Source organism: Argentina anserina, chromosome 6 (genome assembly GCF_933775445.1).
Source record: "Argentina anserina chromosome 6, drPotAnse1.1, whole genome shotgun sequence".
Classification (NCBI taxonomy): domain Eukaryota; kingdom Viridiplantae; phylum Streptophyta; class Magnoliopsida; order Rosales; family Rosaceae; genus Argentina; species Argentina anserina.
In genome coordinates, this window is record NC_065877.1 from 24,563,234 (window position 1) to 24,576,687 (window position 13,454).

General features: G+C 38.3%; 1 protein-coding gene across 5 annotated transcripts; it reads right to left on the bottom strand.

Moving 5' to 3' along the window:
- Window positions 1-4,204: 4,204 nt before the first annotated feature.
- LOC126797636 (uncharacterized) lies at window positions 4,205-8,866 on the bottom strand. 5 transcript variants are annotated; one of them, XM_050524313.1, is made up of 5 exons: window positions 8,736-8,866; window positions 7,628-8,657; window positions 7,434-7,511; window positions 5,198-5,473; window positions 4,205-5,073 (listed from the first exon to the last, which is right to left on the bottom strand). In XM_050524313.1, exons 1-2 carry the CDS (start codon window positions 8,823-8,825, stop codon window positions 7,974-7,976), a joined length of 774 nt encoding a protein of 257 aa, XP_050380270.1. In that variant the 5' UTR covers window positions 8,826-8,866; the 3' UTR covers window positions 4,205-5,073; window positions 5,198-5,473; window positions 7,434-7,511; window positions 7,628-7,973. The 5 variants fall into 5 exon arrangements, with proteins under 5 accessions (XP_050380270.1, XP_050380269.1, XP_050380266.1 ...); XM_050524312.1 differs by having other exon boundaries at window positions 4,208-5,073; window positions 7,628-8,167; window positions 8,201-8,861; XM_050524309.1 differs by having other exon boundaries at window positions 4,208-5,073; window positions 7,628-8,861.
- Window positions 8,867-13,454: the final 4,588 nt, after the last annotated feature.

Below are 13,454 nucleotides of genomic sequence, written 5' to 3' on the forward strand. Positions count from 1 at the left end.
ATTCTGTATGTCATTTTGCAAATTGTTTTTTATAGTTATGCATGTTCAACTGAATTACAACATCACAGGTCACAGGGACATTATTTATTCCAAACTTAATGGTTTCAAGCAGGCCGAGTGTTAAGAACTAGCTACACCAACACAAATCTAGCTAGACATTTCTAGTGGAAAATTACGGAATTTGGTCTTCAGATAATGGTAACCATCAATATCAGATGGTTGGTTACAGGTCTGCAGTATTAGGCTTCCGCCAAAATTTGATAAACATCTGCCAGTCTACAGCTAGCTAACTATGCCTACTGACCTGATGAATGTCTTCTTTCAGATCTCCAACATAAACCAGATTGTGAAGCCCTAGACATTGTCCTAAATTGAAATTGGAATTCACATATGTAAAAAGTGAGCGATCATCTTGATAAAATGATCTGGGGTTCACATCCAAAACCAATTGGCAATGGATGGAGTGGCCTAAATCCTTATAAACTCACAGGCTAAGTTCTATTCCCAATGTGAGATTTATATTCTCAACACGCCCCCGCACGTGTGGCGAATTTTCAAGCCATACACGTGGATAACATTTTGGGTGACGTAGAGTCCGTGTGGCCATTTGGGCTTCACACGTGGACGTGGGTAACCCGCTCTGATACCATGATAAAGTGATTTGGGGTTCACATCCAAAACTAATTGGCAATGGATGGAGTGGCCAAACCCTTATAAACTCACAGGCTAGGTTCTAATTCCCAATGTGAGATTTATATTCTCAACACATCTATAGCATAATTGTCCAAATTAAAGAGAAATGATGGCAATCTGCAGAAGCAAGAAGTAGTACAGACTACAATGGAAGAAATGCGATTAAAATATTATTCAGCTGAAACTTGAGCATCCTCCACCAAGGTGGAAACATGCGATAATTAAAAAACTCATGCAGAAAGATACAAGTGAGAAACTTCAAATGAACCATCATCATCCTACTATTTTATTGTTTAATATGCTGACACTTGCAGTAGTATTCTTACAAAAATCTGATGCTATCTGGGGGAGGACATATGGGGATGAATAATAGGATCAGTACCTATAATTTAGAAGTAATAACATATAGTTTTGCTGCTGCTATATTTTCAGCTTGTTCCACATTATTCCACTACAGTATCAACATTTTATCCCCAAAAAAAAGGGAAAGAAAGAGAGAGACTGATCTCTACCCCATTTGGGTTCAAATTCACTTTTTCAAACTATTTGGTGGTTATACAGACTAGTATTACATGTGGACTTGACTATGAGTTTATACATAGTACAACAACTATCAATATATAGCCTACAGAACAAGTAACTGGAGTTGCTACACTATTCCTGTGGACTTTATCTTTATCGTTTCTGAATACAGTATAGTATAGGAAAACTTTTACTTGACTACTAAGGTACTCTTATCTGTTATGGCATACTAGAGAAATATTGAATAACCTCTACATGAACACAGGTCCTCCAATGTTTGACATAAGTACTTCAGAATTTTACTGCTACGCTGGGGCCTATGCAGAAGATTGTGTTTAGTGAATGGTGATCTATGGCATAAGGTCAGGAAAGAGTGTAAATCCTTACGCTTTCATTACATATGTGCCATGTTATCTTAGTGAATTTGATCTTCATGCAGTACTTTAATCTTGTATTCTTGAGATTGTTGCTGATATGCAGGTTAGCACCTAGAAAATTTCATAATTTGGGCTTGTGATTTATCATTTTACTTCCTTTTGTGTTTCATTAACTCTTTGAACTTAGGTTGAGCATAAGAAAATCTTGATGAATAATGAAGTTCCTGACCAGTGACCAATCTATAAGAAAGATAAAAAAAAGAAATGAAATAAAATAAGAAGAAAAAGTCAGTAGAACCATTATGAGACATCACTATCTATAATTAAAGTTTTGGTGCCATATGGATTATGATTAAGTTCATCTGCAATTCAAATCATCAAATCATAATGTTATTGTTTCTCTTTCACTATGGTTCCTTTCTGCATTGGTAGTTTGGAAAGGTAGATATTTTGCAGCAATCACATGATTATCATAAAACAAATGAAGAATAGTACATCTTAATTTGGTTTGGAGTAATCCTATTCTTTATCTCTCTTTGCTTCTATATTCGACATACCCCTTTCTAACATCAATCTAAGAAAACAACTAAAAAAAGAAACCTAAAAGACCCACAAGAAAGACCTATCGGCTTGCTTTCCTTTACCTCTGATTTATAGAAATTAGTTTTCTTGTGAAACAGGTATTGCTGGAACACCATAAATGATTATTCCCTTATGTTTACTATTTTCATGATAAACTAGTTACCCAAACATGAGGAAATTTAAATATATTTGAGGTAGGGGGTACCCAAAATGATCCAGTCTACAACAGGATCAATGGAAGGGTCAAATACATACAAACAAACAAGAGACCAGTATGATCAGGTTTTCAAGAAGAATGTTTAACTTGTTCAGAAAAAATGAAAAAGTTGAGTTGCAAAAAAAGAGAGTATGGCATCATACTCATAATACAGAAAAAATTACTCGGTTTTCATCTATAAGGTTTGAGCTCCAGCTCATATGTTCCAGCCTACTATTCTTTCAACTACAGTTTCTTGTTCATCATACAAACAGCTGATGTACTGGTAATCAAAATAAAGAGTGATTAGTTATTCTGAAGAAACTATTTACCAAGTTTAATAGTAGTATGTCTGTGGAAAAAGAGAAGAATCATATAAACATACAGCCATATCTTCTCAAACAGATGAATAGTACATGAAGGATAACAAAGTAACCATATTGGACGTTTTAGCACTTCCCGAACACAATTAACAACAAGAGCAATTTGAATAAACAATCACTACTTGACTACGAACATGATTAAGCCACCCTGGAATCATACTTACTGACACACTCATATTCCAGTAAGATTAAAGGAATACAGCTGAATGACCTACTTTTACCTTTCACCATACATCATATTATTTAATAGGGTCTAACAATTCTTCGCAAACTTCAAGACTATCTATCATTCACTTAACTCGAGCTTACTCAGAACAATCAATGAACATCTTCCAATATAGTAATGTACATCCCCCTAAGGCTTATTTAGTTATAAATTCCAGCCATCAAGCAGCTTACTACGAGACGCAATGTCTGCAGACTAGTATGGTCCGACAACACGCCAAAAGACCATTCTCCTTGGGACGCAGCCTCATTGGGAATTGAGTCAAAGAAGGATGCCACAACTTTCATTCTTGCAACTCAATGTTAGCACAATTAACAATAGCTCATAAGATCAAACATGAAAAGTTTATTAACTTCCTATCTAATCTTGAGAGGCAGTTGAGAATTGAAAGGTGGATGGAATAGTGGCATAGGCCTTCAGGTGAAAAGCTACCTCAAGTAGTGCCATGCAAAATTGACTATATTATTCAATAAAAATAGAGATAATTAAAAGGAAGGAGGTTTTCTGTATGTACATAACAATAAATTCGAGTAGTAGTCTCAGAATCATCCCAAGTCACCATATCAATCCAATGAAAAGAGTCTCCATTTGGATCTATCACTTCTTACTAATCAATAAACAACTCGAGAATCTTGCAAGTGAGTTCATATAGAAGGTATTAAGTACAAAAGCTCTTATCTGAAACTATATAACTTCAGAAAAGTTGCAGCAAATGATAAATACAAATTAAAGTGATTGCAGTTACAGCATTTGAGGATCTGATATTCAGAAATCTCTAGGATTGACTGACGTCATACACTTTTATTTAGGTAAGTTTGGAAAAAATTTCCTGATATAACAGAAGAAATAATCTACAGAATGAAGAATTTACAGCAGAAACAGATATACTGCAACTTGATTCTCAAGAGTTTAATAGATTTGTGAACTAAAGTGCTTATTTAGAGTTTAGATCATCCCTGAGTTTAGAGTTTGTGAACTAAAGGGTTTAATAGACACTTGAACACTACGGAGATTTCTGTTGATATCAACCCTCCCAGGACTCCCAGCCTTGCTCCTCAAGTCATATTTTGTTCAAATCAACCCTTCTCTACTGTGACATCATTAATATTAACGATTATCTCATGATTATTAGTAACAGGCATGACAACGATTCCTTTCTCTTGTAGCTTAGTTTGGTTCAGAGGACCATCAAATGGGTGTGAATGGTGTGATGAATGCTTTTGTTCTATTAGTTTCCAACATACAAATGTGCAGAAATCCTTACAAAAGGGACCAAGTACCGATCAATGTTGTACACTTGTACATATACTGCAAGCATTGCTTAATCCCATATGTTAAATACAAGCAAGTCCCAAAAATGTACATTTTCTAGTGATGGACCGTAGGACAGTAAATCATCTTCACTCACCAGCAGCATAACATTATTCAAGTCCAAGTACTAAGTGAAGGCTTGGTTTAGCATACAAGACATGTATCTAAGCATCTTCATAGACACACCAAATCAACAAAAATCCATAACTAAAGCTGAAAACAATTAGGGATGAAAAAAAACCTAATGCGTCCTAATATGTTTTCAGTAGATACAAGATATATATATTTTACGCACTAGGAGTCTAGGACAAGGTAGCAATTCAAAAGGACATCAAAGACGCACATCAATAATTACACTGGAGGATCAATAAATAGAAAGATAGAGAGCCAAGGTTGCCAAAGCTACATGGTAACTGATGAACTTTTGGCAGATAGAATATTCTGGTGAGCTATAAACAGGTGCTGAGCCCTGAAGCTCTTCGGAAAACTTTTCTGCAAGGTAAGATGAAAGGAGAGCCATGTAAATTCTGCTGCACCGTGCTACAATCCATATGGAAAGTGACACTCAACACTATCAACTTCAATTGTCTTATACTATCAACAGAACTCTTTCCACACTGAAATCAACAGTAGCACTTGCTGGGTTCTATATTAAACCTTGAGCATCTCCCTCCACTTTAAACTTCTTAAACTCAAAAAGATGAAGACAACTCCAGAAAGCAGGTGAATCTTTGGTCTGTAAATTCCTATTAAAGACATATCTGCATGCCTCAAAGCATCCTTCTGTATTACCCCAACGAAAACAAGTGAAAATCAGAGATTGAGGTATAGACCTATAGCAGGCAGGGATCAAAGAGGAGACTGAAATCTCCTCAAGATCTGGAGGGCATCATACAAGAGAACCTACCATCTCCAATTCATTTCAAGAAAAAGGTTCTCATTTGAAGATATCATCAGCAAATTCCAAATATCAAATTCCTCCACTTGAACAAAAACCTTCAATCAATCTCAATTCTTATGCTCTTCATCAATGTTATTAAGACACATCCACCATAAGAGTCGAAGATAGGTGATTCAGGATCACCTTCCTTGACACCCCTAGTGGCTTCTGAACCTCCCTCTAGGTCACCCATTTAACAAATCCCGGCCGCATCTCCTCCACTTACCCCAAATCAATTATTTCCTATAGGAACAAAGCACTTTGTTAGACACTTATACTTATAGTAGGTCAACAGGTGTCCTCCAGAATTGGTTGAGGTATATATGCCACAAGAATCCAATTTACAGATGTTTAGCCTAATTTACTTTCTAAAAGATACAAAAGCTGAGATGCCAGAATCTAGAATGCAAACAACTACTTTGTTACACTCTTACATAGTAAAATATCCATCGTCTGTGACAAAACCACAGGAGGCACTAACCAAGCAGTCAACATGCAAAACAACATGCCTTCATGCATTAATAACTGAAATTACCAGTACACATTCACACAAAATCCCTACGACTCAGAATGAAAGAAAAACGGAAGCCGCTTCCCATTCAGAGCTGCTTCACTAAAGAAATCATGCAGTTGCAAAGCTTCTCTTGGCTGATCTTTCATAACTAATATTTGACTTTCACATAAGAGGGATCATTATCATTTAACCCTTCCTCTCCGGAGAGTCTATCTGTAGAAAGAGATACGATACTGACTTGCCTCTGGATTCTCGATGCATTGCTTCCTAACTAGGAATGCCAAATAAAAGAACTACCCAGCCACTAGCTACTACAATAGGATAGGCCTGATATATTCCTGATGAGGAAAGAACAAAGAAAAGAACAGGGAGCTCAGACTTACTAAACTAAGAGTGAATCCAGGTAGCAAGGCTACAGACCAAACCTGAGAGAGAGACACACACACACATGATAAGGGCATCTTGGTATCATAGGCCATGGTGACAACTCCCCTTACTAGAAAGGAACAGGAAAGGATGCTATTGGTGCTATCAGTACTGATCTCATTATCATCAGGGTTTAGGGCATCTCGGTATGGGTTTGGTGATTTAAGGCCCTGGTCACAGCTCCCCTAACTAGTTGGGAAAAGGAAAGGATGCTACTGGTACTATCCGTACCGTTCTGGTTGTTCATCAGAAAATAGTTTCTTCAGCTAAAAGCGGTAGTCTGTCTCTACTGCTATTGGAATCACTTTCCGGGTATGCTCCTTATTTTACTGATGCTTATAGATCAATTTATAAGTCAAACGAAAAAGGAAATAGGTTTGATCAGATCCACCCCAATAACAGCATTCCTTTCTATTACGCCTAAACTTTCTATTCTGCTAATATTACACATGTTTCTATCTACTGTTCCTATGGTATTCCATTGCAACAAATCTTTTATGCAGCATTATTTCTACATTTTAGCCGCCATGGCCTAGACAAAAGTAGAATGACTTCCACATCATAGTTCAATTGGACATCCAGTGATCTGACCTACAAGCAGGTTTCAATCAACTGAAGGTTTTACTCCCTGCTGTTCCAATGCATGTCATCATTTTCTCAAACATTATATTTACTGATCACCTAATAAGTATAAAAAGCAAAGAAGTTATATGCAACTTATTTCAGCAAAAGTTTGCACCCTCGGCCAAGATGTGCCAAAATGAATACTCAATTGACTCACTTGAAAAGCCCAATTAATGGTTAGAACATTTTTACCAGTAACATAAAGAGCTTGCTAAAGACTTCAACAAAGTGGATCAAGCTGACCCTTGACAAGTAAAAATACATGAAAGACTCGCCAGTCGCCATCAACTAGCTGCTATAAATGATCGGATCTAATGGAATCTCATAAGCTAACCAACAAATTATTGTTTTTATAGAAAGATTTGTAACCGACCAGCTTCTAATCCTTCCTTTTGCCTAATTGATCTAATTTACATTACGCGGGGATTCTACAGGTGTTCCAATGGTTTGAAAATCTTAAGAAACATTTTACAGATGAATAAAGATTAATTTTACTTTAACGAATACAAGGATATAGAAGCGGATTCCAAAAGCAAAACGGCTATCCTCTTATTTCACAAGCAAAAAGATGGACTATCCACATGTGATAAAAACATAACAAAGATCATAAAGACAACAACGAGTTGAGAGGCCGTTAACCTTTTTATCCACATAAAACTAGTTGCTTTTGTTTGTTGGAACATTACTGGAAATATGGGCTCCACAACCTACAAAGGTCTGAATGAGTAATCTTAAGAATATCGTAGCAATGTTTTGCATCAAAACATTTAGGCTGTTTAATAAAGAATTCTATTTCTTTTTCTCAATTACACATTTGATTGAACTACGCATACCTCATCATTTCAGACTGCCATATTCAGCACTGCTTCACAAACATATGCTTACTTTTCCACTTATGAGCAGGATAAACCTGTGGAAGAACAAGAATGAACTCAGAAACTCAAAAGCATCTAAACCAAATTCTAAACAATAGATTTCACTGCATTTCAACCCATTGTTACTCCTTGCTATATGATATCGATATCCACTAGAATGGCAACCTAAGACAAATTAACATTGTCTAACAAAAGACTGAAACCATGATAGGACGCCATCAAAGTGTGAAAAAACCAAGTCCTATTAATCAAGCCTAAACCAAAAGATCATTATCCACCAAGTAACAACAAAACTAAAAAATCTTCAGATTGCAGAGAGCATCTGCTCGAGCTCCTTGTCGAAACTGTCGTCCTCTCCCTCCTCTTCTCCCTGCTGCCTCTGCTCCTCCTCTCCATACATTTTCCGACTCAACCCCGTCTCCCGATAAAACACTCCCCTCTGCTCATCCCACTCCTTGACAATCTTCCCCAACACATCCCCAACCAACTCCTTCCCTCCTCCCTCAGCCCCCTTCATCTCCTCATCCCCACCCTCCTCCGCCGCAACCCTCTTCAACTCCGCATACTCCCCACACATCTGCCTCACCTTCCCCAAATCAACCTCCACCCCCAAATCCATGTGACTAAACTCCTCAATCCTCCCATCCCCAAACAGCTTCTCACACGCCGTCCGAATCCTCGCGTTCTCCAGCTCCCTCAGCTGATCCACCTTCCCCTTCAGCCCCTCGTTCGTCTCCACGCACCCGAACAGAAACACCTTCTTCTCCAGCATCCGTTTCACCACCGCGCTCGCGGCCGCCACGCGCTCAGCCTTCGCGTCCGCCACGAGGTTCCGGAGCTTCTTGAGCTCTTCCAGAGATAGGTAGATTTTGAAAGGCGGCTTGAAGGGCTGAGTCTCATAGAGGCAGTAGAGGCAGTAGAGGCCGCCGAGTCTGCGTGACAAGGAATCTGAAGAGACTAGATGCCCGATTGAGTGGGAGTAGAGGGACTGCATGAAGAGGGCGAGGGAGTTAATGCAAGTGGGACGGGCGTTGTAGATGTAGGAGAACTTTTTGGAGAGCCATACTTGCTTCATGTCAGCGAAGCGAGTTGAAGCGGCGGCGGAAAATTGGGATATGAGGTCGTCGATGTCACGTTTCATCGGAGCCAAATCCATTATCCGGGTTTGTAATGCAGGAATGCCAAAATTCCGTAAGATATGCTTCTCTTCTGCAGCAATTCACAACTGTAAATGAAAAGCCAAAGTTATTGTTAATCTCTACTACTATAATTGGAAGCGTTTTTTTAGTGTCAATGGTTTCACTGTTCTTCTGTAATGTAATTGTAATATTCTGAATTTTCGAGTTTAATTCGTATAATTCTTATAGATTATTAAGTTTAATAATTGGAGTAAAATCACATTTTTTACGCCTTCTTGTTCAGGTGACACGAAACTGATTTCAGAAATTAAATTCAAAAACGTTACGTTTTCTGTGGCTCGAGAGTCGATTTTTATTTCGTCACTCATCTTTGAAAACTTCCTTCATGAAAGTTATAGAGCTCGTCGATACGAGTTCGTGGACACGTGTCAGACCTTAATCAGATGTCAGTATGTAAAAGTTATTATTAACGAAAGTTGGTTTTCGATTTTAAAATGCTATAAAATGACTTTTTTTTTTGAAAACTGTCCAAAAAAAAACATAAAATTTCCCGAGCTTCTCTCTCCTCTCCCCCGACCCTCACTCCGTCGCCGATTTCATCACCGGAGATCTCCCTCCTCTGGCCACTGTGCACGACACCACCGGTGTCTTTGTGACCGCACGGCAGAGCCACGTCGATCTGTGGTAGTGGCGAACCACCTCGAGCCGTATCTCAGCCACCTCCGTGAGGGAGCACTTGTGCCCGGCGACACTGGAGCTCAACGCTACGATGGTGAGTCATCATTCCTCCTCCTAGGCGCAATTCCACCAGCGGTGAGATCGAATCGAGCCGCTTCAGCTCCGATCTTCAAATCAAAATCCGGGATCTTGCGGCGGCGATCCAGCAGGACGCTTTCTACGTCTTGACATTCCAGGTCACCCATATGTGTTTAAGAAGTCCCTAATCAAAATCTGGGATCTTGTGGCGGCAATTCCGGTTGACTTGGGGCAAATTGAAGGTATGGTTACGATCTCCACCTTGTGATCTACGTTTTTGATGTTGGGAATTTGTTGATTTGAGGAGGTTTAGGCGGAGCTAGTGGTGGTGCGCGTGTCGCCGTCTGTGGCGGCGCATGGGAGTAGGTGAGAGCGGCAGGGGCTAGACTATCAACCTAGAACGGTGTAGGAGGAGAAATTGCGGGATTTTGGGGGCTGCGTGTGAGGTCACGCGCGCCTGTTTGGGCGGCGTGTGAGTCCTACACGCGGCTATTGTGGGTGGCGCGGCTGCAATAGGGTGGCACGTGAGCCCCATGCGCGGACGTCTGCGGTGGCACGTGAACAGTAATTGGTGAACATTGTTTTCTGAACGGTAATTAATGACCAGTGTTTTGTTAACAGTGTTCAGCTATAATGAATCGTCATCTGAGATTTTACGTATCGTTTTCTAAGCATTTTATCATGTTATTAGGTGACTGAAAAATCGAGTGAGGGAATCGTTCTTAGTGTCGTGAAAGTTGCTCACATGAAATAAGGTGAGTAAATCTCACTATGACAAGTCTACCCTTGGTGGTGACTCATATTTACGATTTCTTAAAAAGAGTGAACTGTGTAAACCCATATAATATAATAGGTTGTGTATGTGTACAAAAATAGTAAATACGATACATATATATGGGTTGCTATATTATATAATGTTACGGTTTTTATTTCCAAATGTGATTATATTGTGGTGACTATATTTATATTGTTGTGCAAGAGTCACTTAGTTGTAGTACAAAAATATGTGTTGATTGTTATATTGTACGTGGTTTTAACATTGAGTGTTGTTAAAATATTTTCTGGTCTTCGGACGTTGTTGGCAGTAATCGGAACCAAGCCTTGGCCGGGTGTTAGTTACGATCAGTTAGAGCTCTAGTCTATCTGTGGGTGTATTGCATGAGAGGTAACAGATGGGTTGCCTGGGTCTCATAAGTACCTATGTTTTGGTTTGATATTTAGTAACAGATGGGTTGCAGAGTGTCTGTCAGTGTACTGCATGAGGGGTAACAGATGGGTACATGGGTCTCATAAGTACCCATGCTTTTAAATGATATAGGGTAACAGATGGGTTGCCCAATGTCTCATGAGTACACATATTTTAAAAAATATTGGGCAACCAGATGGGTGGTTCAGTGTCTCATGAGTACCTTTTTCTTTAAATGTTATCTGTCATATTTCCTTTGTATGCGATGTTATACTGTTGGTTTACTCATACATGCTGAAAAGCTTACCGGGTTTGTGTTTACAATCCCGGTGCACCAATTCGATAGTGTAGGAGATAGTTTTGCAGGTGGGGATTAGCATATTCAAATGGCTTACTCTGAAGATTTTTTTCTTCTGTTGTGGTAAGGATTGAGTGAAATTTTACATTTCCATTTGTTATAATAATGAGGTGTAAACTGGTTATGTATTATTCAATCAACTGAGTCGTACTGTGAACTCAGTTTCGATACACTGTTACTACAAAATGATTTCAATATATTTGAGATTGTTTTAGAGTTTTCATGGCTTCGAATTCGAATTTTTATCATTCGAAATTTCGGGGTTGTGATAGTAATACACATCATAATAGGGAGAGCATCATCTTTATTCATTGATAAATGTAGTATTTATATCATTCATTTATAATTAGGACAAGATACACCTGAAGATTACGGAGATTCAGAGATTATATATCATTCCTTACTTAGACTAATAAATATTAATTAGGACAAGATACACCTGAAGATTACGGAGATAATTCTCCTACAACACTCCCCCTTGTATCGCGATTCTAATGTGTCATAGTCATAACCGTTGCCTTGGTAAAAACCTTGCCAAGCAAAATAAAAACCTCTTGGGTAAAATAAAAAGTTTGGTCAAAGGGAAAAATAACACAACACACCAACTATAATTGAAGATAACATGTGGTATAGATTCCCCTTGAAGTCTGCAAAACAACTCCCCCTGATCGGTAACTCAATTTCGGAGTTTAGATAAATAGCGTATACGAACGCTTTTCACAATCTTCAAAGTAGCAATGGATTAATGATTTGATTATCAAATCTCACCAAACATTCTTAAATCAAACATGTACATTTATCCGTACATGGATAAAAAAGAAAGAGAATTGCATAACAACTGAAAACAAGACTTTGCAATGAAAACCTTATTCACGCGTGGTATGACATTTTCACGCACTTAAACAGTCATAACTTCCTCAATACAATAGGTATAGATGAACCGTAAAAATATCTGGAAAATAGACACCCGTGGCTTTCCAGTGATATATGGTTCACAACCTACTTCGTTCTAAGCGGATCACAAAGCTCCGTTGAAGTTGACTCAGCTGCAGTATCCGGACATATCTGTCTTATTTTACTAAAACATCTATAACTCACTCAGTATAATATATATGATCAAATGGTTGGTGTCCTTGAAAAGTAGACACATAGATCTTTCCAAGGGTACCTAATTCACATTTTTCAAACGAGTGAGCTGCCTTATAGATCCTGTGGAAGTTGACTTATGAATCTAGGAAGATTCTAAAATTTCTTCATTAAAGTGTCTTTGTGTTGGGATATAGGATTTAACATCATAACGTGTTGTGATCAAACACTAACATATGTGTGGGTGCACTCAGCCATCATCTTGGTCATACGATTTTAAACCAAATGAGATGTTGAGTCAAATATATTACAACAAGTACATGCATACACATATCGTACTTAAATATGGAGAGTTTCATCTCTTAAGACTTATCGTCACTTATACGACGGAAACGCATCTTCTCGTGACTTCGACTGATTCATGGAATACTTGTAGGGCATTACTTTAACGTCCTTTTTGCCTTCAGCTAAATGATGAATAACATCATCAATAACGGTCATCACTTTCTAGACCTAGCATTCTCAAGATCTTTTCATTCTAAGTACAGCTGCATGCAATATTGCATATCCCTAGGCATATATAGGCATATATGGGTAAATTACTTATGTGTAACGAATGCCCAATCTATAATTTGTAACCGCTTAATTGTTGGTTCTGCTCATCCATTCCGTAGAATAAACTTAGGGTTGTGGGATGTTCAACATCTATCCCATGCAATAGTCATTAAAAGTCTTCGAAGTTAATTCTCTTGCATTATCCAGTCTAATAGACTTGATTGGATGGTCAAGGTGGTGAGCTTTGAACTTTGAGCAAGGAGCTTCAGAAAAGCAACTTTCGGCTCTTAGTTTATCAAGAGTTCATCACTTCATCTTAATATCATATCTTTATCAAGTTAACGCGTGCCATGGTCTGCTTGAATTAGGTTAAAACCAATCCATTCAGGATCTTTGTCTACATCTCTTAACTTAGTCCAAATAGAGATGATATGTGACCACAAACTACAAAATTCAGTTGTTTTGGAAACCACCTAATTGACAAGGTATTATGAGAACAAACTGTGTCATATTTAATTCTGAAGCGTTTTGTCAGAGTTTACACCATAAGGTGAGTCTAAACTCTTCTCTTTCTCATTACGCCTAACAAATGTAACTGATAGGATTTCATGTGTAGTGTTGGCATCACCTGACCAATGACCACTAGGCCAAAATATCAATTAGATAAAAGTTGATAGACAATGCACCATAAAAAAAAAACATTGT